The 27,931-nt window shown below is 52.0% G+C and overlaps 3 protein-coding genes across 4 annotated transcripts in view; all 3 read left to right on the top strand.

Moving 5' to 3' along the window:
- Window positions 1-149: 149 nt before the first annotated feature.
- Window positions 150-9,053, top strand: MTA2 (metastasis associated 1 family member 2). Of its 2 annotated transcripts, none has more exons than XM_023239949.2 (18): window positions 150-798; window positions 1,547-1,614; window positions 2,292-2,385; window positions 4,008-4,125; window positions 4,263-4,326; window positions 4,484-4,601; window positions 4,900-5,002; window positions 5,180-5,279; window positions 5,418-5,606; window positions 5,710-5,784; window positions 5,910-5,968; window positions 6,190-6,287; window positions 6,407-6,546; window positions 6,806-7,034; window positions 7,238-7,327; window positions 7,617-7,735; window positions 7,845-7,993; window positions 8,213-9,053. In XM_023239949.2, the coding sequence occupies exons 1-18, from the start codon at window positions 771-773 to the stop codon at window positions 8,376-8,378; spliced, it is 2,007 nt and encodes a 668-aa protein (XP_023095717.1). In that variant the 5' UTR covers window positions 150-770; the 3' UTR covers window positions 8,379-9,053. The 2 variants fall into 2 exon arrangements, with proteins under 2 accessions (XP_023095717.1, XP_023095718.1); XM_023239950.2 differs by lacking the exon at window positions 150-798 and adding an exon at window positions 947-1,072.
- Window positions 9,054-10,667: 1,614 nt separating this feature from the next.
- TUT1 (terminal uridylyl transferase 1, U6 snRNA-specific) lies at window positions 10,668-21,396 on the top strand. The gene is made up of 9 exons (XM_003993510.6): window positions 10,668-10,833; window positions 12,130-12,320; window positions 16,108-16,423; window positions 16,601-16,701; window positions 18,098-18,567; window positions 19,165-19,274; window positions 19,424-19,534; window positions 19,697-19,789; window positions 20,205-21,396. Exons 1-9 carry the CDS (start codon window positions 10,752-10,754, stop codon window positions 21,350-21,352), a joined length of 2,622 nt encoding a protein of 873 aa, XP_003993559.1. The 5' UTR covers window positions 10,668-10,751; the 3' UTR covers window positions 21,353-21,396.
- Window positions 21,397-22,374: 978 nt separating this feature from the next.
- Window positions 22,375-27,931, top strand: part of EEF1G (eukaryotic translation elongation factor 1 gamma) — an 11,111-nt gene continuing 5,554 nt past the window's right edge. The window contains exons 1-6 of the mRNA XM_003993509.5: window positions 22,375-22,531; window positions 23,611-23,769; window positions 24,725-24,788; window positions 24,943-25,085; window positions 25,643-25,786; window positions 27,863-27,931. The exon at window positions 27,863-27,931 is cut by the window's right edge and continues 61 nt beyond it. Of these exons, the coding sequence (XP_003993558.1) occupies window positions 22,520-22,531; window positions 23,611-23,769; window positions 24,725-24,788; window positions 24,943-25,085; window positions 25,643-25,786; window positions 27,863-27,931 (591 nt within the window). The 5' untranslated portion in view covers window positions 22,375-22,519. The remainder of the gene's footprint in view (window positions 22,532-23,610; window positions 23,770-24,724; window positions 24,789-24,942; window positions 25,086-25,642; window positions 25,787-27,862) is intronic.

The following is a 27,931-nucleotide window of genomic DNA, read 5'->3' as shown; positions in this document are numbered from 1 at the left end:
CAGTCCTTTTGTGGGGCGCGGCTGGGCGCCTCCGGGGCCCTGTGGGGGTGGCGATGAAGGAAAAGAGGAGTTTGGAAGGAGTAGGGGAGCGTAGGCCACTCATGCAAATAACAGGCAAAGCCGCTTGCAAATAACCCGGCGGAGCGCAAAGGCGCGCGAGTCTTTTCGCGGCCGCAGGCGGAGTTGAGGGGCTCCGGCGAGGAGAGAGTTAAGCCCAACACCTCTCCCGCCCTCGGAGGAGGGGCCGAGCTGCAACGGAAATAACCGAGCGCCGGGCCGCGGTTGGCCGGAGGGAGCCGAACCTTTTCCGGAAGTAGCCGATCTCTGGGGTCTCGCTCTCCGACCTGAGCCGAGCGCCGGGCCTTGTTCTCCGGATCGGCCGAAGGTGTTCCGGAAGGAGGCGAAACCCAAGGCGGGCAGGGCAAGCCTTCCCGGCGGCCGGCAGATCCCAACGTCTGGTGGGGCTCGGCGAGGGCGGGGAGAGTCAGAACCTGGCTCCGGTCCGGCGGGAGCCGAGCTTGTTCCGGAAGAGGCCGAGCGGACCGGCGCTGGCCTCGGCGTCCCGGGCGTGAGGCGGTAGCTGCGGCGGCGACAGCGCGGGCCGGGATGAACCGCGACGGCTGAGGCAGCGGAGGTGCCGGCTGCGCGGGCCCGACCGAGACTTCCGCGAAGCGCCAGCCCCGCGCTCGGGGCTTCGCCTCGAGCCGAGCCCTGCCCCCGCGAGCCTCCCGGACCCCTTTGTGCGGCCGGAGGCGGCGGCGGGAACGGCCATGGCGGCCAACATGTACCGGGTGGGGGGTGAGTACCGGGGAAGGGGCTGCGGGGCCCGGGGCGGGAGAAGTCGGGGACCGGGGCTGGAGAGGCTCGGCACCCGGCAGCGCGAGGAGCCGCGTCCGGGGCGGCGTGGTCCCGAGCGCGGACCGGAACCGGAACCGGGAGCACGGGGAGCGAGGGTGCGGGGACCGCGACGCGGCCGGGCGCCGAGGCCCCCTGGAGAGCCTGCGGGCTGCCCCGACGGCACTCTCGGGGCCGCGTCTGGGGCCCCGGGTCGGAAGTGGGGCCTGGGAAAGTGGTGCGGAAGGAGCTGACAGGGCAGGCAGGGGGCACCAAGGGCCGAGGCGTCCGCTCTGCCGCCTGAGCGGGACCGTCGGGAGGTTTCCTCTCCCCCGGGGCGTTATTTATTGTGCGCCTGGGTTCGAAAAGGCGAGGGCACTAGAGCGAACAATTGCCGATGCCGGGGTGCAACTCCATCGCTGAATTGTGGGGACTGCAGGGGGACCCCCTGTTTCTTGTCTCTTCGTTGAGGCTCACTTTTGAGAGAAAGATCTGATATTAGAACTCGGTGGTCAGGGGTGGTGGTGGTGGCGGGGGGGGGGGAATCCCTCATTTTCTCGTAGTCTCTCTACTTCCACATTTCAGCGTTCTCTCTACCTGGTGCTACCTATTCTTTTGGTCCCCTCAGGCCTCTTTTCTCTCTGACCCTGGTGCTCTGGCTTTCCCATCTCCTCCTCTGATCTTCCCGGTGCTTCCCCACCCCCTCCTACAGATTACGTCTATTTTGAGAACTCTTCCAGCAATCCTTACCTGGTTAGACGGATTGAGGAGCTCAACAAGGTGAGTGGAGCATAGTCCCACCCCTGCCCCTTCGGGTACCTCCCTCCCTCCAGGGGGTCTTTTTTTTTTCTGAGGTCACTAACTTCAGATGGAAGAGAGAGAGATCCAGAGAAAAACCAGCCCTAATCCTAAGTGCCCATTCATATTCATTCATTCATTCATTTATTCATTCAGTGTATTCAGGAAAGGCTTTTGAGAGCTAGGTGGGAGCTTTCCTATTCCTTCTCTTGGGGGCTAAGGAAAGGGAAAGTCTAGGGGAAAGAAGTTTGGAAGTTGTCCTTAAATGTGAGTCTCTTTATTTGTAATTTCTTTGGGTGTCTGGGTGGCTCAGTGGGTTGAGGGTCCGACTCAGTTTTGGCTCAGGTCATGATTCCAGGGTTGTGGGATGGAGACTTGAGTTGGGCTCCATGCTGAGCGTGGAGTCTGCTTGAGATTCTCATTCTCTCTCTCTCTCTCTCTCTCTCTCCCTCCCTCCCTCCGTCCCTCCCCACCTCCCCTCTCCCCAGATCATGCTCTCTCTCTCTCTTAAAAAAGAAAGTTATAAAAAAAACCAAAACCCTCATAGTTTCTTGGGTTTTTCTATTTACACCCCTTAGAAACTACTTCATGCTTAGTTTCTTCTTCGTGTGTTTCCACTTTAAAACAACCCATTTTAACTGCAGTTTTCCCCCCCTTAGACAGCAAATGGAAACGTGGAGGCAAAGGTTGTGTGCCTTTTTCGGCGAAGGGACATTTCTAGTAGCCTCAACAGCCTGGCTGATAGCAATGCCAGTGAGTGTCTTCGTACCCCCACCCCACCCCCACCCTCCCTGTCTCCCCCTTCCCATGATCTGAGGTCTGGGCATGTCCCTGCAGGTGTTTCCCCTGGTAGCATGCCCAAAGCCCGGGTGTGAGTTTGGGGGTGGGAAATGCCTGGTCTACAGAAGGAGGCCTGTTTTTACACGTTGGGGTTGGAAGCAGGGTGGAGAGACGATGATAAGGAAAGCCAGAATATGACTTGTGTGGGAGTGTGTGTATCTGAACGATAGGTGGAAAAGAGATGATAGTATTTAAATAGGGGAGGAAGAAGAGCTGTAGAGAAGCAGGACCCTTGAGGGACGGTTTGGGGTACATTGGGACAATGGGTGGTGATTGCAAAGGTCAAGGTGAAGAGGAAGAGGTGGTACTTAGAAGCTTGCAGGACAGGGAAGCAGCCTCATTTTGTGGTCGCGAGGTAGCGAGAATACATTGAAAGGGCAGAATAGGAAGCTCGGAAAGTTATCTTGCCCTTTTTGCTCTTTCCCACCTCTTCTGTCCTTCTCCAATCCATTTTATATCTTTCCCTTTTGCCTTGTCTTCCTTCTCTTTATGATTTTATCTTTTTTAAAAAAAATTATCTCCTGTTTTCCTTAGTTGATTTTCCCTTTCCTGCTTTGGCTTTCTTTCCTCTTTCTCTTGTTCCTCCTTCTTAAATTATTTTCCTTATTTCAGGCTGCTTTGAGCACGAAGGGGTTAACAAGGAGCTAGGCCTACCAAGTTCCCTGGCCCTCTGGGGTTTCCAGCTCCATCTGGCAGGGGCTGACCTTGGCCTTGTCCAATCAGAAGGGGTGGGGGGTGTGGTCCCCCCCTTGCCTTAGCACAGGGTTTCGCACAGGGTTTCCGGAGCACACAGGCGGAGCACACAGGCGAGGGGTGGAGCCCGATGCACCCCCACCCCCCTTCTCCCTGAGGTTGGGAACAATGCACCAATGAGCCTGGGCCTGTGGCTCTCCTGCCCCCTCCCACTTTGGGTGGCACTCAGCCAAGTTAACCCTTCTCACCAGGGTTTCAGGGCAAGTCGCAGCTCCTGGGAAGGAAGGTGTTGGCACTGGCTTGGGAAATACTGTCCTCAGAAGCCCCACAAACTTAGTAGTCAAGTGGACAGCCAAGGATTGTTACGGTTGCCTGATGTTTAAGAGCAAAGAGTCTCCTGAACTCTGAAAAGAAAAACTAGTAAACACGACCTTATGTGACAGTTGTTCACCAGATTGGGTTTCTGAACCTCAGGCTGGTTTCGCAGGAGAGACGAGTGTGATGTTCCTGCTGGGCCTAGTGTGGGCAGATTTGTGCTTTATGAGTGGCATCTGAGCATTGGTACCTGGGTTTGGGATGGGTTTCTGTGGCATTCTTTGTACTCTCAGCAGCTGTTCCCAAGGCACTGGTGATGGGGAGCTGGGAGGACCGGAACAGCGGAGAGGGCTAGGAGGAGAGGGCTCAGTGGGAAAGCTGGTGGCTGTAGGTATAAACGGCAGATGCCTGGGGAATGTGAAAAAAAAACAGCTGAGATAGGAAGTGTTTTCCCCGGGTCAGAGTTTCCAAGGTGGCTTCTTGCTGAATTAGTTTCTGACTTGACGTCTTCCTCCTTAATCTCCCAGGGGAGTTTGAGGAGGAATCAAAGCAGCCAGGGGTGTCAGAGCAGCAGCGACATCAACTGAAGCACCGGGAGCTTTTTCTTTCTCGGCAATTTGAATCGTTACCAGCCACCCACATAAGGTATAGGACAATCGGGGCCACTGTGGCCGGTGTGCACTTCTTTAGAAGATGGAGCGGAGGGGCGTGGTGGCATAATGGAAGTACTGTGGAGAAGGAATGAGGAGCTAACCTAGGGTTTTCGGACCTCTCTCCTGTAGGGGGAAATGCAGCGTGACCCTCTTGAATGAGACCGACATCTTGAGCCAATACTTGGAAAAGGAGGTGAGAAAGAGGTGTGGGGGGAAAGAAGGAGGGGAGTGGGTGTGCCCAGAAGGCCAGAGGAGAGTAGGACTGGAATGAGGTTCAGGTCCACGGACCGCCTGTCATGGGAACGCTGGATGCTCCCCACCGCCCGCTTACCTTTTCTTCCTGGCTCCAGGACTGCTTTTTTTACTCACTGGTGTTCGACCCCGTGCAGAAGACGCTTTTAGCCGATCAGGGGGAGATCCGAGTTGGTTGCAAATACCAAGCCGAGATCCCAGATCGTCTGGCAGAGGGTAAGCAACAGGACGGAGCGTGCGGCCCCTGAGTCACGTAACGTCGTAGTCGCTGTGAATGGCGTGCTGCGGAGTCATAGGCTCCACGGCCTTCACGGCTCTGTGCCATCGCCCTGACAAGCTGGGACCTTGGGAACCTGCAAGGGGCCAATGGGCACAGTCGGGAAGAAAAGTCCGAGAGTTGAGGTGGCTGATAGAATCCACGCCAGAGGCATGGGGGGAGCGAGGTGCTGTTGTGTCAAGGCACCTATTGTTCTCCTTTCCCTCTCCCTGATGTTGCCATTGCCCTGTTGCCCAGGAGAATCTGATAATCGGAACCAACAGAAGATGGAGATGAAGGTCTGGGACCCGGACAACCCTCTCACAGACCGGCAGATTGATCAGTTTCTCGTGGTGGCCCGGTGAGGGGTGGGTGGACGGGCAAGACGGGCTGGGGGCGGTGTGGACGCTCTGCATCGAATTCTCAGAGCTGGACTAGACTGGTTGTTTTGGCCTGCGTGGTTTTCCTTATCTGGCTTAGTTCCTCAGCTCACTCATGCTTTCTTGTCTCTCTCTTGACTTCTTAATATCTCCCTTAGGGCCGTGGGGACCTTCGCAAGAGCCCTAGATTGCAGCAGCTCCATTCGGCAGCCGAGCCTGCACATGAGTGCAGCTGCTGCCTCTCGAGATATCACGCTGGTGAGCAGAGGTTGCTGGGAAGTCGGGCAGGCTGGGCTCTGTGGGGACCTGCAGAGCCTGGGGACAGAGGAAGGGTCTCTGAGAAGCCCGGTGTGGAGGGTCTCAGGGCATCCGCATTGTTTCCCACCTTCCCGGTAGTTTCATGCCATGGATACGTTGCAGAGGAACGGCTACGACTTGGCTAAGGCCATGTCGACCCTGGTGCCCCAGGGAGGCCCGGTGCTGTGTCGGGACGAGATGGAGGAGTGGTCGGCCTCGGAGGCCATGCTGTTTGAGGAGGCCCTGGAGAAGTACGGCAAGGATTTCAATGATATTCGCCAGGATTTTGTAAGTGGACAGGGCTGGGAGGAGAGGTGGAAGAGACGACAGGTGAGGGAACGGGGACCCGGAGCCAGATGCCAGCTCAGCTTCCTTCCCTCTGCCTCCTTAGCTGCCTTGGAAGTCACTCGCCAGCATAGTCCAGTTTTATTACATGTGGAAAACCACAGACCGCTATATTCAGCAGGTATGGGCTGGGCTGGGAAGGCTGGACCAGGGGCCTCCTGCTCACCCCTGCCTTTGAAGTTGATGACATCGTCCTGTGGAGGTGCTCTGATCCTTCTCTTTCTTCCTTTTTTCCCCTTCTTGCAGAAAAGATTGAAAGCTGCTGAAGCAGACAGCAAACTGAAACAAGTCTATATCCCCACCTAGTAAGTGTGGTAGGTGGGGGAGGCTGGCATGTTTTCTTTTTCTCCCTCCCCCCCCTCCCCCCCCCCCCCCCGCCCCCCCCCCCCCCTGCAATGCTTTTCTCAGTGATTGGTGGTGACCACGGCAGGAGTCAGGGTCAGAGGGTCAAATGATCCGGGAGGAGGTGGACGTGGATTCTCTTTCTTGACCGGTTCCTGGTTTCTCCCCACACTGTTCCTGTCAGTACTAAGCCAAATCCTAACCAGATCATCTCTGTGGGCTCGAAACCTGGCATGAATGGGGCTGGATTCCAGAAGGGCCTGACTTGCGAGAGCTGCCACAGTGAGTTTCAGGGAGGGGCAGGGATGTTGAGGGGGGTGAGGTCTTCTCTGGGCCAAGGACCTAAGGGGCTCAGGTGGCATATTTGTCCCAAACTCCCTCTTTTCTCCATGTTCCTACAGCCACACAGTCTGCCCAGTGGTACGCCTGGGGCCCACCCAACATGCAGTGCCGCCTCTGTGCTTCCTGTTGGATCTACTGGAAGAAGTATGGGGGACTGAAGACCCCGACCCAGCTTGAGGGGGCTGCCCGGGGCACAACAGTAAGGACTGATGGGGAATAGGCAGGGGAGAGCAGTAAGCATAGTGATGTGAGCTTCAGGTGAAGGCCAGAACCTTAAAAGGTGGTTTGATGTGTGTGGGGTTGGGGAGGTGGTGCTTAGTGGTGGTTGGGGAGACGGGTGGTTGGGACGGTAGTAAAAAGATCAGGCGGGAATAAACTGCTTTTTGCAGAGAAGGAAGGAAACAAGGGAGCCTCAGTGCCCATCCGTGTTCTCTCTTTTTCCAATGTCTTTCTTCCAGGAGCCACACTCGAGGGGTCATTTGTCTCGACCTGAAGCCCAGAGTCTCTCCCCCTATACGACCAGCGCCAACCGGGCCAAGCTACTGGCTAAGAACAGGCAAACATTCCTGCTTCAGACCACAAAGCTGACCCGTCTTGCCAGACGCATGTGCAGGGACCTGTTACAGCCGAGGAGGGCTGCCCGACGACCCTATGCCCCTATCAATGCCAATGCCATCAAGGCAGAGTGTAAGGGCAGGAGCGGTGGGGCTAGTGGCAGGCCTGGGTGCTCTGGCCAGAAAGCAGAGCAGAGACCAGTGTTTCTCTGGAGGTTTAATGACCACAGGGACAGCAGGCCACAGCGGTTTGGTAGGAGATTAGATGTGGCTCCTGGCCGTAGGAGAGGCCTGAGTAGTGAAGCCCCTTCAAAAGCTTTCATCTTTGCTCTCCAGGCTCCATTCGACTTCCTAAGGCTGCGAAAACTCCACTGAAGATTCACCCTCTGGTGCGGCTGCCCCTGGCAACTATTGTCAAAGATTTGGGTATGGGATGGGGAAACCAGACTGTGGGTATGGGATGGGGAACCAGTTAGATGGTTTCAGGGTCTCTGTCATCCTTTTACTATCATAGTCCAAAGAGATTTAGTTTAACCAACTGTACTCCTGTAGGTTAATAATGGTTTTCATAGGCTGTCCAATATTACCATGGTGAGCTAAGGCCACATTCCTGTGGTAATTGCCAGACTGCTTTTGGGGATGCCCAGGGAAACTACATACAGAACAGAAAACACGAAATTTCTCCAAGTTTTTTCCTGTTTTTTTTTCTTGGCAGTGGCCCAGGCACCTCTGAAACCAAAAACACCTCGGGGTACCAAGACACCGATCAACAGAAACCAGCTGACCCAGAACCGGGGTCTGGGGGGCATTATGGTGAAACGGGCCTATGAGACTGTGAGTTGACAGCTGGAGTGGGCCAGGCCGATTGGGTGGGCTTTTTTTTCTGATAGGGATCTGTGAGCCCTCTCTCATTGTGCTGCCTGCGCCCACCCCTCCTCTCCAGATGTCAGGAGCCGGGGTCCCCTTCTCTGCCAATGGAAGGCCTCTGGCCTCAGGGATTCGTTCAAGCTCACAGCCAGCAGCCAAGCGTCAGAAACTAAACCCGGCTGATGCTCCCAATCCTGTGGTGTTTGTGGCCACAAAGGATACCAGGTAGGGAGCCCACCCACTGTAGGAGGGGCTGAGAGGTTGATAACCCAGGTTGGTGGGTAAGGACAATAGGAATTCTGAACAAGACCAGCTCCAGAAGACTGGGCACGGGGTGGGGGTGCCAGGAAAGAATGGGCCAGAAGGCACACTATGGCATGGAATGGGGAAGGGGGTTTACCTTGAGGGTCCTAGCCTTCATTCCACTCTTCTTTTCCTGGCCAGGGCCCTGCGGAAGGCTCTGACCCATCTGGAAATGCGGCGAGCTGCTCGCCGGCCCAATTTGCCCCTGAAGGTGAAGCCACCACTGATTGCAGTGCGGCCCCCGGTCCCACTATCTGCACCGTCACATCCTGCCAGCACCAATGAGCCTATTGTCCTGGAGGATTGAGCGTCTGCGGGGAGGGAGGGAGGTGGGCTGAAAGCTAGAGGGTGGGTGCCCAGGGCACCCACCCTCCCTTCCCTCTAGTATCAAAGGGAATGAGGAGTGAGGGAGGGAGGGAGCAAGTGTGTGTCCTTGGAGGGGTCGGGCGCCCTCTGGTGTTACCACTTGCGAGGCTCGTCCCCTTCCCATGCTTCTCCATGCCTGGTGGTGGAGGACACACTGCAGGAACTTGGTCCATTGTGGGAACCTAGCCTGTTTTGGGGGGTAGGACCCACAGTTGTCTTGGACAGTTTTGGGGGGAGGGTTTTTTAATTTTTTAAAAATTTTGCCTCCCTTTTTGAAAGGGGATGGGGGAGGGGAAGAGTAAATTGATAGGAGGTGGTGGTACCTGGTTGGGGGAGGGGGGCGTGCACTGCCATGACTGCCATGTCTATATCTTTTTTTTTTTTCTAATGGGGGTTTCTCTTCCTGTCCGGTGTCCGGACTTTCCTAATTGGAGTTTGAGGCCCCTAAGCTGGCATCAGCCCCAGCCCATGCTCTCTCTTTTCCTTCCCTCGCCTTGTCCCCTCTGCCTTTTGTACGCCAATTCTCAGAAATAAAGATCTTTTGTCCGTTTTTTTAACCTCGGATTCTGTAATTGGTTCTTATAGTAACAAATAAAAAGCTGTTTTCTTCAGCTTCTCCCGGCTCAGCTGTTCTCTGCCATGGGTGGGTGGGGGGGCGGGGGGGAGGGTGGTGTCTTCAGTTGGAATAAAGGACAAAGGGATAAGAAAGAAGATACAGATGGTGCTTGCCCTGGGAGCAGCTTTCTGAGATAGGCAGCATGGACAGGCAGACTGTTCCTGCTAGCTTTCTTGGAGGACCCAAACTGCTCCCCAGCTCCCGGTGGTGCTGGAACTCGAGCTCCATCTTGGTACAGATTCACTCAAAACAGAATTATCTCTCTGGTTGGTGGCTTCCACAGGAAGGGAGGCGTGAAGGTGCTTTTTCTTCTATTTCCCAACCCTTAGCTCTCAGGAAATTCTGGGAGTTGCTGGAAGCCAGGGCCAAGATGTAGCCTACCTTGCGGGGGGGGGGGGTACTGCAGTATCTTCCCACCCAGCTCTGTGGTTTATTTGCACAAGTTGCCACTTCAAGGATTCCCAAGACCAGCCTCAGTAACTGCCTTGGCCTGAGGTCCACTCTGGTGCTGTCTCTTGCCTTTTTGGGTTTGGGAAGCAAGCCTGAGCAGGGCCCAACAGGAGGAGCACCTTCGGAGAGTGAATAAGAGGTTAAGCCTGTTGTACGTGTTCCTTCCACACTTTAGAGATAGATAGGGGAACAGATTCAGCAGTTGGGACTTTGCTTAAGGTTTCGGATCTTGAGATGTCTGCTTCAGGTCCAGGGCGCTTTCCGCAGTCCGAAGCTGTGCGCTGACAGCCGCAGCAGGAACTGCTTAGCCCATCTGAGAGTCTTCTCCATGTCATGTTCTCTGTCCCCAGGGCCTCCCCAGCTCCTTTACTCTCCCCATTCTGAGCTTACACCCCGGCAGTATCGGGAGGAACTGACCACTCTACCAGTCCGGGGAAAGAAGCATTTTTTCCCTCCAATGTCTCCACTCAGCTGTCACATGGTAGGTTCCATCGCCTGCCTTGAAGGGGGCCGGTGGCTCTGGCGCCTCGTGAGTACACTTCACGCAGCCCACTATTGCGGAAGGAAAGCCTGACTCACCGGGACCGCAGCGATCTGGCTGTGGCTGAGTGGAGTCTAGAGGGTGCCCACAGGGGCAGAGCTCCCCAACCAGGGCTAGGAAGTGGTCCCTGAACGCCCGTTTTAGGGAAGGACAGAGGGCAGAAGGAGAGAGTAACAGCCCTAAGGAACTTGGGAGTCCAGGGGCAGCCTTGAGTTTTGTGAAGTCGGCTCATCCTCTGCCTTTATTCGCCAGGTGAATAAGGAGAGAGGATGCAGCGCCGCGGGTCTCTAACCGCCTCTTGAAAGAAGGTACAAACAGCACACTCCCGAACTCCCGGCAAGGATAGAGCACTCAGGCTTCAAACCCCCGCCGGCGCCGGTTTTTGTGGCCACTGCTATGAATATTCATGAAGCCTTGGGCCAATCAACGCCTAAGTGGCTCAGAGCACACCAATCGGCTTACCGCATGCAGATAAGTATCAAAGATGGGCGGCTTTTCCAGAAGCTGGTGAGGACTTAAAGCCGGGTGGAAACGGAACCCGGAGCCTTAGGGACTCAGTTTCCGGAGGAGTGTGCCTGCGCGATTGGCCTTGCTACGTCATTTCCTATTGGACTGGCGGAAGTTGCTTCCAAGCGCGCTGCGATTTGTAGGCGTGAGTTCCGGTGGTGGCAGAAGTGGTTGTGTGTTGTCCGTACTGGAGAGTCGCGATGGCGGCAGTGGATTCGGATGTCCAATCGCTGCCTCGTGGGGGTTTCCGCTGCTGCCTCTGCCACGTTACTACAGCCAACCGTAAGCGGTGGCTTGTGAGGGGGTGGTCGTGAGTTTTCGTCTTCGGGTCCTAGTTTTTGTCAAGTCGGTTGGTAGGGTCACTCACCTCGGTTTTCACTCCGCCTGTACGAAGGGATTGGAGAGTGGGGAAAGCCCCACCACTTTGCCCCCTCATCCCTAGTACCCGAAATCTCTACAACTAAAGTGTCATGATCTTATTCCCTCTATCACCGTCATCTGTTGGACGCCCCCTTTGTGCCTGTTACTCGGCTGGGCTCTCGGGTGGGGTGAGGGGATTTAGAGGTGAAGGAGCTCACCATCTAGAGATGCAGACAATTCCAGAGCTCTAGAGATATGTTTAGACAGCTGGAGGATCACTGAGAAAGTAGCACTTAACTCAGGGTAGCCCTACGGAGGAGCTAGGCAAAGGCAGAGATGGGTGAAGTAGCAGGGTAGCAGGGCATGCGTGATGAGAAAGTGGATTTGGCAGAATCGACAGGATTCTTGTATGACAGCGCAGGGGACTCCATGAAACCTCAAATTCCACTTTTGAAGTCTGGAATCGCGATCTTTCCTAAACTGGAATCATGATCTTCCTTAAACAGATCTTCCATCCTTTTTCTTTGTGAATGACATTACCACTCTTTGTCCCCTAGGGCAAGCCAGAAATCCAAGATAGTCTTCCCTGGCCCCACATATACATTGGTCACAATAAGCAGCTGACCCAAAATTTAATTAAAAAAAAAATAATAATAATAGCAGCTAAACTTTTCCCGTGGTCCACATGTACCAGACTCTGCCAGGTACTCTTAGATGCGTAATACCTATGTGGTACTGTTAATATCTTCATTTTGTGTGTGCACAGAGATGCACAGAGAGGTTAAGTAACTTGCCCAAGATCTCACACAGCTTGCCCGAGCTGAGAATTAAACTTGGGCAGTGTGACTTCAGATCTTGCACTTTCAATCTCTATACCATACCTAGGGATGATTCATGAGGGAATAGTCTAGGGTCCTGTTTTATTTAGTTCCTCTGTATATGACCTGGATAAGCTTCCCGTTAATGTCTTTACAATTTGCAGGTGTTGCTCTAGCACTTAGAGATGGTTTAAGAAAAAGTGGTAGCTAGCTCTCTGGGGAACCACTTAGAATGCGTTATATAGACAAATGGACAAGAGAGGAAGGTGAAAAGAGCTAGGACTTTGTTTATTCAAAGATCACACTTCCTATGGCCTGGAAGGATTAGTAGGATTTAGGTATGCATTTAAGTCCACCGAAGAGTGATTTGGATGTTTTTGTCTCATGTTTATCTTTGCAGGACCCAGCCTAGATGCCCATTTGGGAGGCCGGAAGCACCGGCACCTGGTAGAACTACGAGCTGCCCGAAAGGCCCAGGGTCTTCGGAGTGTGTTTGTCAGTGGCTTTCCCCGGGATGTGGATTCTGCGCAGCTTTCTGAGTACTTCCAGGCATTCGGACCCGTGGCTAGTGTCGTCATGGACAAGGACAAGGTAGAGTGAATGGCTATTGGCGTAAAGAACGAGTCAGGTGTGCCACATACAAAAAGAAATGAGGGAGAAACCAGCAGCCCTGTTTCAGCTGGTGCCTCGTCCTTGGCGGGCTTGTCCTTGGTGGATACCACAGTACTTGGGCCAGTCCAGCTTTGTGAGCTTCCCCGCCCCAGCCCCTGCTTGGGTTTTATCAGTTCACCAGAGTTAGTCACTGGGGGACTTACTGGTCATTTATTTATTCAGTCAATCTTCATTTGACTTGCCAAGTATTAACTGCTGACTTTGTACTGGGCACCATGCGTAGAGCTGCATTTTCAGTCATGAATAGGATAGATCTGATCTCTGCAGGCACAGAGCTTACAGTTTTGTGAATAACGTAATTACAGCGAAGCAGGTGCTTTGAGGCCACACCATTGGGAGATCTGTCCTAACCCCACAAGAGACTGGTTGATAAAACAGCTAGCAGTTTATTAACTTCCAGTGAGAGATACTAATGTTAGCTGGCCAAAATATCCTGTTCTTTGGACAGTGCTAGACAAACAGGCTTATTCTTTGTGGTCCTTTTTGTCTTCCAGGCAGACCTTTTGTCAGTTTGTTAGTCCTTTGAAAAAAGTTCAGTATTGTACTGCTGTGTTGTGTCATCATATTATAGTTCTGAGGTTGTGCTCTCGTTATGCAGGCATGGCTTTGACTGCCCATGTCTCCTCTTAGGACGGGCTGGGGTGTGTTTTCCTTAGCGATTGTGTTCAGCAATGGACCCACAGTGGCTTAAACAAAAGGGGTTTAATAATAATTCTTCTTCTTCTTCTTCTTCTTCTTCTTCTTCTTCTTCTTCTTTAAGTTTATTTGAGAGAGACAGTGCAAGCAGGGGAGGGGCAGAGAGAGAGGGGGATAGAAGATCCATGGCGGGCTCTGTGCCAACAGCAGACAACAGAGAGCCTGATGCTGGGCTCGAACTCCTGAACTGTGAGATCATGACCTGAGCCAAAGTCAGATGCTCAACCGACTGAGCCACCCAGGTGCATCTAATTGTTCTTTGTAACAAGAAGTCCAGACCTGGGCAGTCTAGGACTGTACTGTTTTCCTGCTCTGTCGTTAATTGGCAAGTGGCTCTCACTTCTTAGTTGTGATAATGCTGCTTGCACATCTTCAGGTAAGGAAAAGGGGCAGGCTTGGGTGCCTGGGTGGCTCAGTTGGTGGTTCAACATCCGACTCTTGGTTTTGGTTCAAGTCATGATCCTAGGGTCATGGGGATTGAATTCTGCTTTGGGGTCCGAGCTGAGCATGGGGCCTGCTTAGGATTCTCCCTCTCTCTCTCTCTCTCTCTCAAAATGAATGAATGAATGAATGAATGAATGAATGAATGAAAGACTGAAGGACAGTTTAAAAAGGCTAGTGCCATATGAGCCTGACTTTATTCCCCTGCTTTTCTTTTATTTTTTTAATGCTTGCAAATTTACCTTGAGAGAGAGAGAGAGAGGAGAGAGAAAATCCCAAGTGGGCTCCGTGCTGACATGATCTTACAAATTGTGAGATCATGACCTGATCCGAAATCAAGAGTTGGAAGCTTAACCAACTGAGCCACCCAGGCTCCCCTCCTCTGATTTTCTTTATTTTCTAGGAAAAATTTTCCACACGCCTCTTCATTAGACTTTGTATATCTCATAGGCCTGAATTCTATCCCATGGTTACCCCTAGCTACAGGCAAGACTGGGAAATGTTTTTTTAGCTGGACGCCTTGCCCTTTTGAACAAGAATCAGGGTTCTGTTAGTAAGAAAGAAATGGAGAGGGCATCTGGGTGGCTCAGTTGTTAAGCATCTGACTTCGGCTAAGGTCATGATCTCACAGTTCCTGAGTTCGAGTCCCACATCAGGTGAGTCCTGCATTGGGTGAGCACAAGCCCCGCTTCAGGTGAACAGGAGCCCTCCTTTGGGTAGAAACTGGAGCCCCGCTTCTGGTGAGCCCTGCTTGTCTCTTGCGCTGTCTCTGCCCCTTGCTCACTTGCACCCTCTGTCTCTCAAAAAAAAAAAAAAAGGGAGAAGGTGTATTTATTGGGTGAGCACTTGGCAGTGTCTGCCCCAGACTACTTCCTCAGAAAACTCAGTACCTTCATTTTTGTTCATATTTGCTTCAGTTGTAAAGAATGACCTTTTTCTGAACTTAAACCTCAAGTTTCTGAGGCTTTTAATTATTATCAGAATAATGACTAAAGTTTTTATTGAATAATTATCATGCACCAATCATGTGCTAAGTAGTTTACAAACAATATCTCATTTAATTTCCACAACAGTTCCTTGAGGGAAATCATCACTGGGAAGTTGGAGATTTGGGGGATTAAGCCCCTTACTTGGAGGCAGTCACAAGTTACTTAACTTTTGAGTTTTAGTTTCTTAATTTCTAAAATGGAAATAATAATGTATACTGTGTAGGAGCCTTGTGAGACTTAGGGATAGTTCATGTGAACTGCTTGGTTTGTAATAAGCCCTCAGTATAATAAGCTCAGTAAGTGGTAGCACTAGCTTGGGGTGATGGTATTGAGAAGAGAAAAATAGCCAGGAGACAGCCTTCTGAACCTGCTAATCCTGTCCTCCCTGATGCCTTCAGTGGAGTTCTTGAGAAAAAATATGTGTGCAGACAAGGCCAAGCAAAGAGACACCTAATTCCTAGCTGGGGCTTTGATTGCAAACTTGGTATTGAACTGCAGTCTGGTGCGTAGTGTGATTCCTCAGAGTTGGAAGAGTGGCCTGGGCCGGTCCAAGTGGCTGCGTTTCTTCCTTGTTTCACATTTTTTGCTGTGTTTGGCATAGGGCAGAAGTGAGATGAGTGATAAAATTCACACCTTTGAAGTACACAATTCACTGGTTGCTAGTATATTTACAAGGTTCTTCACCCATCCTTCCAGAATGTTTTCATCACCCCTTGCCTCTGATTCAGGCCCGTGTGCTGGTGAGGCTGCTCCCCCTGTCCCACTGCTCCATTAATTTTAATTTGTGTATGTGGTGTGAGGTCCAATATCATTCTTTTGCATTTGGCTATCCAGTTGTCCCAGCCCCATGTCGAGACGATTAATCTTTCCTCATTGAATGGTGTTGACAACTTTGTTAAAAATCTGTTGATCATATGGGGCGCCTGGGTGACTCAGTCAGTTGAACATCCAGCTTCAGCTCAGGTTATGATCTCACAGCTTCTGAGTTTGAGCCCTGCGTCGGGCTCTGTGCTGACAGCTCAGAGTCTGGAGCCTGCTTCTGATTCTGTGTCTCCCTCTCTCTCTGCCCCTAACCCACTCGCATTCTATCTCTGTCTCTCTCAAAAATAAATAAACATTAAAAAAAAAATTAAAAAAATAATCAGTTGACCATAGAGGTATGGGTTTAATTTCTGGAGTGTCCGTTCCATTCCCTTCATCTTTTTTTTTCTTTTTGAAGTTTATTTGACAGAGAGAAAGAGAGAGCGCGTGCGTGCGCGCGAGTGGGGAAGGGGCAGAAAGAGAGGGAGACTGAGAATCCCAAGCAGGCTCTGCACTGTCAGTGCTGAGCCCTACATGGGGCTCAAGCCCATGAAACCATGAGATCATCACCTGAGCTGAAGTCGGATGCTTCACTGACTGGGCCACGCGGGTGCCCTGAGAATTGTTTATCTGAGTATATTCCCTGTTCAGAAACATTAAGCAGATATTCCTGATTTATAGGATGGTCCCAGTTTCAAAGAGTGTCACCCACTGTCAAATCACACGTTTGGATTCTTGGTTCCAAAACCATGATCACTGCCCCTGTTGTGATTTGCCAGGGAGTTTTTGCTATCGTGGAGATGGGGGACATAGGGACCCGAGAAGCTGTCTTGTCACAGCCCCAGCACAACCTGGGAGGACACCGCCTGCGGGTCCGGCCACGGGAGCAGAAAGAGTTCCAGAGCCCTGCCTCCAAATCCCCCAAAGGAGCGGCCCCTGACAGTCACCAGCTGGCCAAAGCACTAGCCGAGGCCCCCGACGTCGGGGCACAAATGATGAAGCTCGTGGGGCTGAGGGAGTTGTCCGAGGCTGAGCGGCAGCTTCGGAGCCTCGTCGTGGCCCTGATGCAGGAGGTCTTCACAGAGTTCTTCCCTGGTGAGTCCTCTCCCTTCCCGTGTCTCCCTGTTCTTCCCTCCCTCAAGTCCACACCCCCAGTTCTCCCTCAGCTAGAGGCATTTATCCGGCTGCTCTTCCTTCTTTGTGCCCCCGTGTCCTTCCACCCCATACTCCTCTCTAATGTTGCCCCGCCTTTATTTTCTGCCCGGCACCCAGGCTGTGTGGTCCATCCTTTTGGGTCTTCCATAAACAGTTTTGATGTCCATGGCTGTGATCTTGACCTCTTCCTGGATCTGGGTGACCTGGAAGACTCCCAGGTGAGTGACCAGGGAGGTAGCTAGGAAGAGTCAGCAGGGATGGTCCTCTCTCTCTCATGTTTAGTTCCTCATCTGTAAAATGGGGATAATAGAAGCTACCTGAAAGGGTTATTGAATTGGAGAAACGTGAATGTGGATGGGTATTAGGTAGAATGAATAGGAGTTGACATAGGATACATGGCATTTGTAACATGAAAAAGTCAGATTTCAAAACAGTGTATAGAATACCCTATTTGGGGAAAAAATATATAAAAGGACATACAATAATTTTGGGGTTATGTTTTTGCTTATCTATATTTTCTAATCTCTAATGTACAGTTTCTGTGTTTGGGATAGGAAAGGTTGTTAAGGAATAGGAAAGGTTGTCTTTTTGTAAAAGATTTTGTTTTTTAGAGCAGTTTTGGGTTCACAGGAAAACTTAGCAGAAAGTACAGAGTTTTCATATACTTCCTACTTTACAAAAAGGGTTATTTTAAACTAGTTTTTTTTTTTTTTTTTTTTTAAAGTCTATTTGAGAGAGAGAGAGCATAGGCAGTGGAGCAGCAGAGAGAGTGAGGAGGAGACGGAATCCAAAGCAGGCTCCAAGCTCTGAGCTGTGAGCACAGAGCCTGACATGGGGCTCGAACTCACAAACTGTGAGATTATGACCTGAGCCAAAGTCGGATGTTTAATGACTAAGCCACCCAGACGCCCCATAAAAATCTGAGAGCAAGTTGCATACATTGAATCCCATAATAGTCCAGCGTGTATCAGGGAAGCACAAAGGCGTCCTAGTGTGTAGCGGCAGGACAGTTAGCAAGTAGGGACATGTTAACCTGGTGCAGGTGTAAAATGTTATGAGACTTTAGTCTACAGCCTGTCCTCTACCTTCATCAGTTGCCCACCAGCAGGCTAGCGTTGTTTACTCGGTCTCCTTTACAGTTCCTCTGCCTTCTTTTGTCTTTCATGACCATGACATTTTGGTAGACTACAGACCATTTATTATGTGGCATTAAAAGTTATTTTTAATGTAATTAAATTGATCTTTTTTGAGTTTATGCATTTTGAGAAAGAGAGTGCACAAGCAGAGGAGGGCAGAGAGAGAGGGAGAGAGAGAATCCCAAGCAGGCTCTGCACTGTCAGCACCGAGCCCGATGTGGGGCTTGATCTCATGAACCATGAGATCATGACCTGAGCCGAAATCAAGAGTCGGATGCTTAACTGACTGAGCCACCCAGGCGCCCCAGGTTATTTTTAATTTTGAAAAGGGATTGTGAGGATTAAATGAGTTAATTTATATAAAACCCTGGGAGTGGGGCCTAACTCATAAGCAGTAATAGATAGGTTTTGAGGAATGTTGCCCACATGGGGAACAGCAAGAGAGGCGACTATTCATTCAACTCATTTCTATCTACAGCCAGCCCCAAAGGCTCCAGAGTCTCCATCTTTGGATTCAGCCCTTGCATCCCCACTGGATCCTCAAGCCCTGGCCTGTACCCCAGCTTCCCCTCCAGACTCACAGCCTCCTTCTCCCCAAGACTCGGAAGCCCTGGACTTTGAAACTCCTTCCTCTTCCCTGGCACCCCAGACTCCGGACTCTGCTTTGGCCTCTGAGACCCTTGCCTCTCCCCAGTCCCTGCCTCCAGCCTCCCCACTGCAGGAGGACCGGGGAGAGGGGGACCTGGGGAAGGCCCTGGAACTAGCAGAGGCCCTGAAAGAGGGGGAGAAAACAGACGGGGTGGCCATGCTGGAGTTGGTGGGATCCATTCTTCGGGGCTGTGTCCCTGGAGTGTACCGAGTCCAAACTGTGCCCTCTGCCCGACGCCCTGTGGTCAAGTTTTGCCATCGGCCTTCAGGTCTCCACGGTGACGTCTCCCTCAGTAACCGGTACCTTTGTCGTGGGGGTGGGGTGGTTGGGGAAGGGCAGCTGAGCACTCTGGGGTGGTGGAGAGGGAACCCCTGTGCAGAAAGCTCCTGCCTTGCTGAGCATTGAGGTTATCCTTGTTGGGTTCCATCCCCTCCTTCTGCCATTTGCCACCTGTCTGGCATCCGTTTTCACGAAAGTGAAGGGTGTTCCTTGAAATACTGTTTTTAGGGGATTCAGAAAAGAGTTCCAGGGTTGAATAAGTTTGGGAAATGCTAAGTTAAATGCAAATAGGTCTCCCTTTCCTCCCTCTCCTCCACTTCCTCTTTCCTTCTCTTTCTCCTTGCCTCTCCTTCTCCCTCCCTTCGTTTCTTTGCATATGAAAGGCTTTGAGCAGTCTTGTAACTACACGCTTCTGGAATATCCTATCCAGGAGGGGCACATAGGATGTAGTGTTTCCCCAGACACATTGATGGCTTTTTGTATACCCTTTCGCATGACCAGTGTGTTAGCAGACACTTGGGAAACCCTCTTTTGGCTTTCTTCCAGCTGGCCCCCGTTCCGCAAGCCGGGAATGAGAGCGGGGTTCCCCAGCACTGACACCCTGGTCTTTGTTCCAGGCTGGCCCTGCATAACTCTCGTTTCCTGAGTCTCTGCTCTGAGCTGGATGGGCGAGTACGGCCCCTCGTGTACACCCTCCGCTGCTGGGCTCAGGGTCGAGGGCTGTCAGGTGAGGATGAATCAGGACAGACTTGGGGTAAAGCTGCTGTTGGGGCAAAGGGAGGGAAGGGGGGAGGCAGGTACAGGAACCAGGGTTGAGAAAACCAGGGAGGGTGTCAGATGGCATCCCCAATCTAACTGGAATTATTATTTACCCAGGGAGTGGCCCCCTTCTCAGTAACTACGCCCTGACCTTGCTCGTGATCTATTTCCTTCAGACCAGGGACCCTCCTGTGTTGCCCACTGTATCCCAGCTCACCCAGAAAGCAGGTACGGCAGCCTGGCCTCCACCTTCTGTATCTTGGTAGCATCAGCTTTCCTCTTGTTTATCTCGTTTAGATGCACTAAATTTACCCCAGGAAGGAGATCTCTGCTTATCACCCCCAAATCTTCCTGCTTCCAGGCTGACCCTCACCCTTTTCACTTTCACAGGTGAGGGCGAACAGGTGGAGGTTGATGGCTGGGACTGTAGTTTCCCCAGGGATGCCTCAAGACTGGAGCCCAGCACCAATAAGGAGCCCCTCAGTGAGTTTGGGGAGCCCGGTAAAGGATTCATAAATGATGTTAGTCACAAACGTAGATGTGACATAGCTCAGTTGCTGTTTGCCAGGCACGGTTCTCGCAACCACCTCGTGGGACAGCTAGTATTACTGCCATTTTACAGATGAAGAAACCATGCATTGGAGCAATGAAGTGGCCTGCTCAAGGTTACACTGCTAGCAAGGGGAGGGAGCAGCATCTGGGGAAGGATGTTGCTGGGGGCACGGGGAGAGAGGCTGGACCTCTTGTCTATGGAGACTAGAGGAGCCCGGCTTCTGACACTCTTCTGAGCTACTTGGAAGGGAAAAGAAAGTCCTTCTAACAGAATGCCTCTAGTGCAGGCCTGTCTCGGTTCTGGCCTCTAAGTAACCCTTTCTGCCTGGTCTTCCTCCTCTTCCAGGTTCTCTGCTAGCCCAGTTCTTCTCCTGCGTCTCGTGTTGGGATCTTCGTGGCTCACTGCTGTCCCTGCGGGAGGGTCAGGCACTGCCTGTGGCAGGGGGCCTGCCCTCTAATCGCTGGGAGGGTCTGCGCCTTGGCCCCATGAATCTCCAGGACCCCTTTGACCTGAGTCACAATGTGGCAGCCAATGTGACCAGCCGGGTGGCCGGGAGGCTACAGAACTGTTCCCGAGCGGCAGCCAATTACTGCCGAAGCCTACAGTACCAGCGCCGTTCCTCCCGGGGTCGGGACTGGGGGCTGCTCCCTCTTCTGCAGCCCAGCTCCCCCAGTGCTTTGCTGTCTGCAACGCCCATCCCCTTACCCCCTGCTCCCTTCACCCAGCTCACTGCTGCCCTGGCCCAGGTGTTCAGGGAAGCACTGGGATGCCATATGGAACAGGGAACCAAGAGACTGCGGTCAGAGGGAGGTGGGCCTGAGGAGTCTCCCCAGGGAGGGACAAGCAAAAGATTGAAACGAGATGGACAGGAAAAAAGCTGGGAGGAGGGATGGGAGGAGCAGCAGGGATGCACGGGAGACCCCAGCGAAGATGGGGTGGAGGAGATGGTTATAGAGGTTGGAGAGACGGTGCAGGACTGGGCCGTGCATAGCCCTGGGCGGCCAGGGGAGCCACCCCACGTGACCGGGCAGCATCTAGCCCCTGGAGAAGAGGGGCGGTCAGGCCATGCGGCACTGGCAGAGCAGGGGCCCAAAGGACCTGAGGCAGCAGGAGAAGGGGCTCGGGGTGAGGCAGGGAAGGGGATGTCCCTCTCCTTAGTGAGCTGGCGCTGTGCCTTGTGGCACCGAGTGTGGCAGGGGCGGCGGCGTGCCCGGCGACGCTTGCAGCAGCAAACCAAGGATAGAGACGGAGGCGGTGCCGGCGCTGCAGAGTGGCTGGCAACGGAGGCTCAGGTAACCCGGGAGCTGAGAGGACCCGGCAGTGCTGCACAGAAGCCAGCGGCTGAGCCGCTCCTGACTTTCGTGGCGTCGGCCTCCCAGGCCGGCCAGAATCTCACTGTGACCCCACTGCAGGATTCTCAAGGCCTGTTTCCTGACCTCCATCATTTCTTACAGGTTTTCCTCCCTCAAGCACTTCGAAACCTCCTCAAGTGAAGACAGGGACCCTAAGGGGCAATAAAGCTGCTAGTTAATAAGCACTAGAGTGTCCTCTCATTTCCACCCAGTACTTCCCCTCCCCAGACCTTACTGCCTCTTCTCAGAGGTGCCTTTGGCCACCCCAAAACGTGTGTCAGCCTGTTCCATCATACCATTTGTCACAACTTGCAGCGAGTGCCGGTGATGATGGTGTGTTCCTGCACCTGGGGCCCACTCAGCAGAGTTCCTGAAGGCTGGGGTGCTGGCTGGGGGGCTGGGGCAGTAGCTGTGAGAAGAACCAAGTTTGGCTCCACGTTTACCTTGCTGCCCAGATTTATATGGTGACGGCCTGAAATTGGGGTTCAGGGTTCTACAACCGTTCTCTCACTTTACAGAATTCATCCTGCTCTTATTAAAATGGGTGAAACATTCTCCGACCTGAGCGTGGGTAAAGGGCAGCCCATCATGGGTAAACTGCCCCTAAGGGTGACGAGCGGAAGGGATCCGCTGTGTTCTCTCTTGCCCCCCCCCCCCCCCCCCCCCCGCCCCTGCTGCAGGACCAGTACCAGAGCCATTCCTGCAGTAACTGCGTCCCGGAGCCGCAAGGTGATTTAATGCGAGGAAACCTCACTTCTGCAGAGGGTTTCTGACCTGGGCTCCGGATAGACATTCATCCTCTCTAGAAAACCAGAGCGGGAACAAATGGAATCCGCTCCAGTGAGTGTCCCACAATCCTGATGTTAGGGGGCTGGCAGGATCCCCGTCAAGTCACCGCGGGTTCCTGAGCTGGAGGGGAACGCTTCTGGGACCCCGCGCGGCGCGGAGTTGGCAGCGGTGCCACGTCGCCGCCCAGAGGAGGCCCTGGATTGCGGCCCATTCTCACAGTTTACCCTCCGCGCCTTCTACCTCCACGTCAGGACTCGGATTGGCCGTGCCTGAGGGGCGGGCCAGTCGAGAATCCCACTGCGCAGGCGCGGGCTTTTCCGCGCAGGCCGGCAGGCCCCACCCCTCTCTTTTCCCAATTCAGCGCCGCGGGATACCGAACTGTCGTGCGTATGCCTTCTATGCCGTCCTCGCTTTGCGGCTGCTGTTTCTCCACGGCTCTCCCCTTCCCCCCCTTCTCTCCCGGACGGCTTACTTTGCGGCAGCGCCGAGAGCCCCACCCCCTTTCTCTGCGGAATCACCATGGCGGCTGGGGTAAGTTTGCCGGCTCTGGCGATCCAGGTCACGGTATCCGACGCCATCCTCTGCCCGAGTGGGGCCCTCCGGCGTCAGAGGAGTTCTGGAGCCGAGTGGGGAACTGGTGGGGAGTCTAGAGATCGTACTGTTGGAGAGCAAGGCTTCCAGGCCCCGGAGGGGAACTGAGGCTGGGGCTCTCGGAGGCCAAAGAGGTGGAAGGGTCTGGGGTGGTGGAGAAAAGAGATGTCAGATCCTGGCCGTCTGGGGCCTGAGAAAAGGGTTCGGGTTCACTGCCGCTTCGAGACATGGTATCCGGGCAGGTTGACAACTTTTGTGACCGTTTTGTAGGGCAACAGCAGGGACTGGGTTAAGACGAGGGTCTTTGTGGGCAGGTACGGCTGTCTCCGGTTAAGGGTTCGTCATCGGGGAGGTTGGAGAGTGAGAGGAATTCCCGGACGGTGGAGTCAGCCCAGCTGGACCGTTAAGAGAAGGACTAAGAGAAGGAGAAGCTACTGCCGGGGAACTCACTGCGGGACGGGACGGGCGGGGGTGGGGGGGACGTTAGCGTGACAAGAAGGAACGGGCTTTGGGGAGACCGAGTTGATTTGGGAGGAGAGGATGCCATTCGGTTTCGCCTGGCTGTTCTGAAGGGAACTTGGAAACGGTCGGTGTGTGTGATAAACAGTGATGGTGCTTTAAAGGGATGAGCGGCTCAGCGGTGGAGTAGGCAGGTACTCGCCAACCATCAATGAATGAAACCAGGGAAAGGAGGAGTGTCTGTCTGTCGGCAGGTGGAGTCTGCGGGTGCTGGAAGTTCTGGGTTTCTTGAAGATACATTTGAGGGGGTGAGGGTGCTTCTAGAGCTGTCCTTAGGGAAGGTCAAACCTGTCAACAAGCTTTATTTAGCAGTTGGTGTGTAGTTCTGTCCCCGGTATTTCAGAGGACTCTGATTACACATGACAGATACCAGAGAATTTGGTTTACCAGAGGGAGTTGAACGGATTGGGAATAACTCAGGGAATTTATCCCCGGAGGTGACATTTAGAACTGAGACCCTTCTGTCATTAACATTCTCCATCTTCCCCCTCCCCCCACAGACCCTGTACACATATCCTGAAAACTGGAGGGCCTTCAAGGCTCTCATTGCTGCTCAGTACAGCGGGGCTCAGGTCCGCGTGCTCTCCGCACCACCCCACTTCCACTTTGGCCAAACCAACCGCACACCTGAATTTCTCCGTAAATTTCCTGCCGGCAAGGTGAGTAGGACGGTGGAGAGGGGTCTCGGGTCCTGAGAATCCAAGGAGGCCTGAAGATGGCCTCCATCTTTAAAAGGGCGCTTTCCATATTATAATTTATTTATTTTTTTTACATTTCATTGACTTAAAAATTTTTTCATTTTTTTTTTTTATTTTTTTTTTCAACGTTTATTTATTTTTGGGACAGAGAGAGACAGAGCATGAACGGGGGAGGGGCAGAGAGAGAGAGAGGGAGACACAGAATCGGAAACAGGCTCCAGGCTCTGAACCATCAGCCCAGAGCCTGACGCGGGGCTCGAACCCACGGACCGTGAGATCGTGACCTGGCTGAAGTCGGACGCTTTACCGACTGCGCCACCCAGGCGCCCCCCAAAATTTTTCATTTTAAGACAAGTGTGTATTTGCACATAGTTGGGAATAATGCAGAGCCTGTTCAGTGACCTGTTGTAAAATTCACAGGTTTCTTTTATTTGTGGGAGAGAGAATGAGTTTTGACTGTTTTTAGTGCAAATGTATCAGGTATCTGCCATGAGCTGACCGAGGGGCTTTTAGAGATGGGTAACTAACCATACTAAACAGAGAAGAGATCAGTGTAGTGTGGGGAGTACCACCCTGCTTTCAAGAATATGGAGAAAAGAGGCAACATTTAGTTTCTGGTCTTTTGCCTATTTGATTGAGGGATTTTACATAAGTATTTGATAATATCTAAATCTTTGGGTTTTCCATGTGAGTTCAGATACCAGGGATACCAGGTAACTTAAATATTTTTGGTTCCGGGGTTTCAGATAATATCAATAGTTTGTGTCAGTAGTTGCTTAGTAAGGGTCATCAGCCTTATAAAAGAACTTTCATCCAAAACAACTCTAGGGCCTGGGATTGGCTAGTGAGAAATTACTGTGTACTTTACTTACTTTTTTTTTTTCATTCCACTCCTCTTTCGACTGTTTTATCCCAGGTTCCAGCATTTGAGGGTGACGATGGATTCTGTGTGTTCGAGAGCAATGCCATTGCCTACTATGGTAATTTGCGGTGGGAGTGGGAATGGGAAGATCTGGAATGAAGGAGGTAGGAGAGGATAAGGGTGAGCTGGAGTGACAGGAGAGGAATTTTCACGGACTTGGGTTGGTGTTGGCATGACCCCAAAGTTCTGACCTTTGTGCTCTGCCTCTGCAGTGAGCAATGAGGAGCTGCGGGGAAGTACTCCTGAGGCCGCAGCCCAGGTGGTGCAGTGGGTGAGCTTTGCTGATAGCGACATAGTGCCCCCAGCCAGTACCTGGGTGTTCCCTACCTTGGGCATCATGCACCACAACAAGCAGGTAAGCCTTGGAACTTGGGGAGAAGCCAGGGGCAGGGATGGCATCAGCTCCTGAGTGTCGGGAGTAAGGAATTAAATAGATTGAGGAAAGGAGATGCTGAGAACATACGGATGATAAAAGACCTAATCTCTTGGGTGTGAGTTTGGAGCACTGGGCTGTTGATGGTATCCGGGTTGTTTTGTCACATAGACCCAGTGGAGGTGGTGCCTGTCATGAGTGGTCAGGGGAGAGATTTCTGCTGTAGAAAAGCTATACCCAATGGCAGGAGGGTGGTTAAACCGGGTGACCTCTGAGGTTCCTTCTCAAATCCAAAAATACAGGACTGTGGTCAGTATAGTGGGAAATTAAGCCAGACTGCACCATGAAGAAATTTGACATTGAGAGCTTCGATGTCTGATAACATTTGGAATGATCCTAGAGTCTGACTCCATTGCAAAAGGGTTGGGGATGAGCCAGAACTTAGTAAGTGAAATAGTTATCTTAGTTCAATCATTGGGGGAGGAGAGCAGGGAAGGGGGGGATACCCACTATTAAGTTTGGTCATTTGAAATCAATAGGCCACAGAGAATGCAAAGGAGGAGGTGAGGCGAATTCTGGGGCTGCTGGATGCTCACCTGAAGACGAGGACTTTCCTGGTGGGCGAACGTGTGACACTGGCTGACATCACAGTTGTCTGCACTCTGTTGTGGCTCTATAAACAGGTGACGTTTATAAAGAATCTGGGTCGGCAGAGGGTAGGTGGGGTTAGAAACTAAGGGATGAGTCTGATGAGTCATTTCAGGTAACAGCTCCGACTCTAGGAATTCCAGATTTGAGTACCATGCTGCTTTTTCCCCTTTCTGAGAAGTCTGGTAATGTTCTGTTGTCCTGATTTCTCTGTGGCAGCTAAGATGTTTCGTTTTGTTTCCATATTTCTTGGGAAAGCCAGCTGTGCTTGGTTGTAAAGACAGAGCTGGTCGCTTCATCAAGAAGATCTTGTGGAGGCAGAATTAGGTTCGGTTCTTGGCTTCGTTACTTACAAGTTGTAGGTAGAGGTGAGTGAGAGCGACTGAGAATTCATTTAGTCCTTTTTTTCTCTGTAAGCTATAAAACCAGGGTAGTAGTAATTACTCTTGAGGTTATCAGGTCAAAGAAAATGACATGTTGCTGGGTCCCGAGCAGCAGCTCTCGGACTGATGCTGGTCCAGAGCAGTAGTGTGGTAATTGTAAAGAAAAAAAGCACCTACTTTGTGTCAGACACGGTGCCAGGGGCCTTGCAGGCATCATCTTAGTCTTGCTCTGCTGTGCGGGTGAGGAGAAATTCGTACCTGGTCCAAGGGCACGTAGCTGATAAATGGTGAAGGATTTGAACCCAGCACTGCAGAACCAACACTGCTGGCTGCTATGCTCTATCTCTGTGCCAAGGTCACTTTCCCTCTGGTCTTAGCAAGCTACAAGATGGTAAATGAGTTGGTTTATGAAGCTGAGTTTAGTTTAAGGGACCGTGTGATGTATTGAAATACTTTTTTGCTTTTGAATTTTTATTTACTTACTTTTGTTATTGAACATTCTTTAGTTTCTGAAGTTTGGATCGTGTGGTTAACATAGATGGTATTTGTTAATCTTATTTATTTGGCAAAATGAGTAATTGATAGCTCTGTGTGTCTGCACTTTTTTTTTTTTTTTTTTTTTAATTTTTTAAATGTTTTTTACTTAGAGGTAGGGAGGGAGACACAGGATCTGAAGCAGGCTCCAGGCTCAGCTGTCAGCACAGAGCCCTACGCGGGGCTCGAACTCACACTGTGAGATCATGACCTGAGCCGAAGCTGGGAAGCTCAATTCCCAACTGATTGAACCACCCAGGCGCCCCACCTTTTTTTTGTTTGTTTATTTTTGAGAGAGAAAGACACACACACACACACAGACACACACACACACACACACAGCATGAGTGGGGGAGGAGCAGAGAGACAGAGACACAGGATCCGAAGCAGCCTCCAGGCTCTGAGCTGTCAGCAAGAACTATGCGGGGCTTGAACCCACAAACCAGAAGATCATGACCTCAGTCAAAGTCAGTTGCTCAGCCATTTGAGCCACCCAGGCATCCTCCCCTCCCCCCCTCCACCTACCTACCTTCCTTCCCTTCTTTCCCTTTCTTCCTTTCGTTTTTTTAAAAAAATTTATTGAATTGAAGATTGGAATATGTTGGTGTGAATTGGCTTTGGAAAAGAAGATGCCGGGGGCGCCTGGGTGGCTCAGTTTTTGTTAAGTGTCTGACTCTTAGGTTTCTTTTGTTGTTGTTGTTGTTGTTGTTATTATTTTGACTCCTAGTTTTTGTTCAGGTCATGATCTCTTGGTTCATGAGTTTGGTTTGTGAGTTCCAGCCCTCCATCAGGCTCTGCACTGAGAGTGCAGAGCCTGCTTGGGATTCTCTCACTCCCTCTTTCTCTGCCTCTCCCCTGCTAGTTCCTCTCTCTTGCTCCCTCTCAAAATAAATAAGCTTTAATAAAAAAAAAAAAAAAAAAAAGGAGTAATGTGCCGTGTAAACATTTGTGCTAAGTAGATTTGTAGTAAATGAGGGGTGGGATCAAGCACCCGTTAAATTGGACTGTACTGTGAAAAAGAGGAAGGTAAGCAGGAAGTAGCCCCCCAGGTAAGAGGGGACTCTAGGGAGCTGCCATCTGGGGGCTCGAGAGGAAGGTGGAGCTTTGATCTAGAAAGAAACAAGGGTCTCTGGCTTGACACTCTTCAGGACCTTTCTCTCCACTGACTCGGTTTCCACCCTTCTGTTCTGACAGGTCCTGGAGCCGTCTTTCCGCCAGGCCTTCCCTAATACCAACCGCTGGTTCCTCACCTGCATTAACCAG

The sequence above is a fragment of the Felis catus genome, chromosome D1 (assembly GCF_018350175.1).
Source record: "Felis catus isolate Fca126 chromosome D1, F.catus_Fca126_mat1.0, whole genome shotgun sequence".
Classification (NCBI taxonomy): domain Eukaryota; kingdom Metazoa; phylum Chordata; class Mammalia; order Carnivora; family Felidae; genus Felis; species Felis catus.
This window is presented reverse-complemented; position numbering and strand designations above follow the sequence as displayed.

Bases quoted from the DNA above. Each gene is read 5' to 3' on its own strand.
- MTA2 (XM_023239949.2), top strand. From the start codon at position 771: ATGGCGGCCAACATGTACCGGGTGGGGG. The intron at 5,607-5,709 runs GTAAGTGGACAG...CTGCCTCCTTAG, and splicing joins ATGATATTCGCCAGGATTTT to CTGCCTTGGAAGTCACTCGC. The intron at 7,994-8,212 runs GTAGGGAGCCCA...TTTCCTGGCCAG, and splicing joins GTGGCCACAAAGGATACCAG to GGCCCTGCGGAAGGCTCTGA.
- TUT1 (XM_003993510.6), top strand. From the start codon at position 10,752: ATGGCGGCAGTGGATTCGGATGTCCAATCGCTGCCTCGTGGGGGTTTC. The intron at 19,275-19,423 runs GTGAGGATGAAT...TTATTTACCCAG, and splicing joins TCAGGGTCGAGGGCTGTCAG to GGAGTGGCCCCCTTCTCAGT. The intron at 19,535-19,696 runs GTACGGCAGCCT...TCACTTTCACAG, and splicing joins CCAGCTCACCCAGAAAGCAG to GTGAGGGCGAACAGGTGGAG.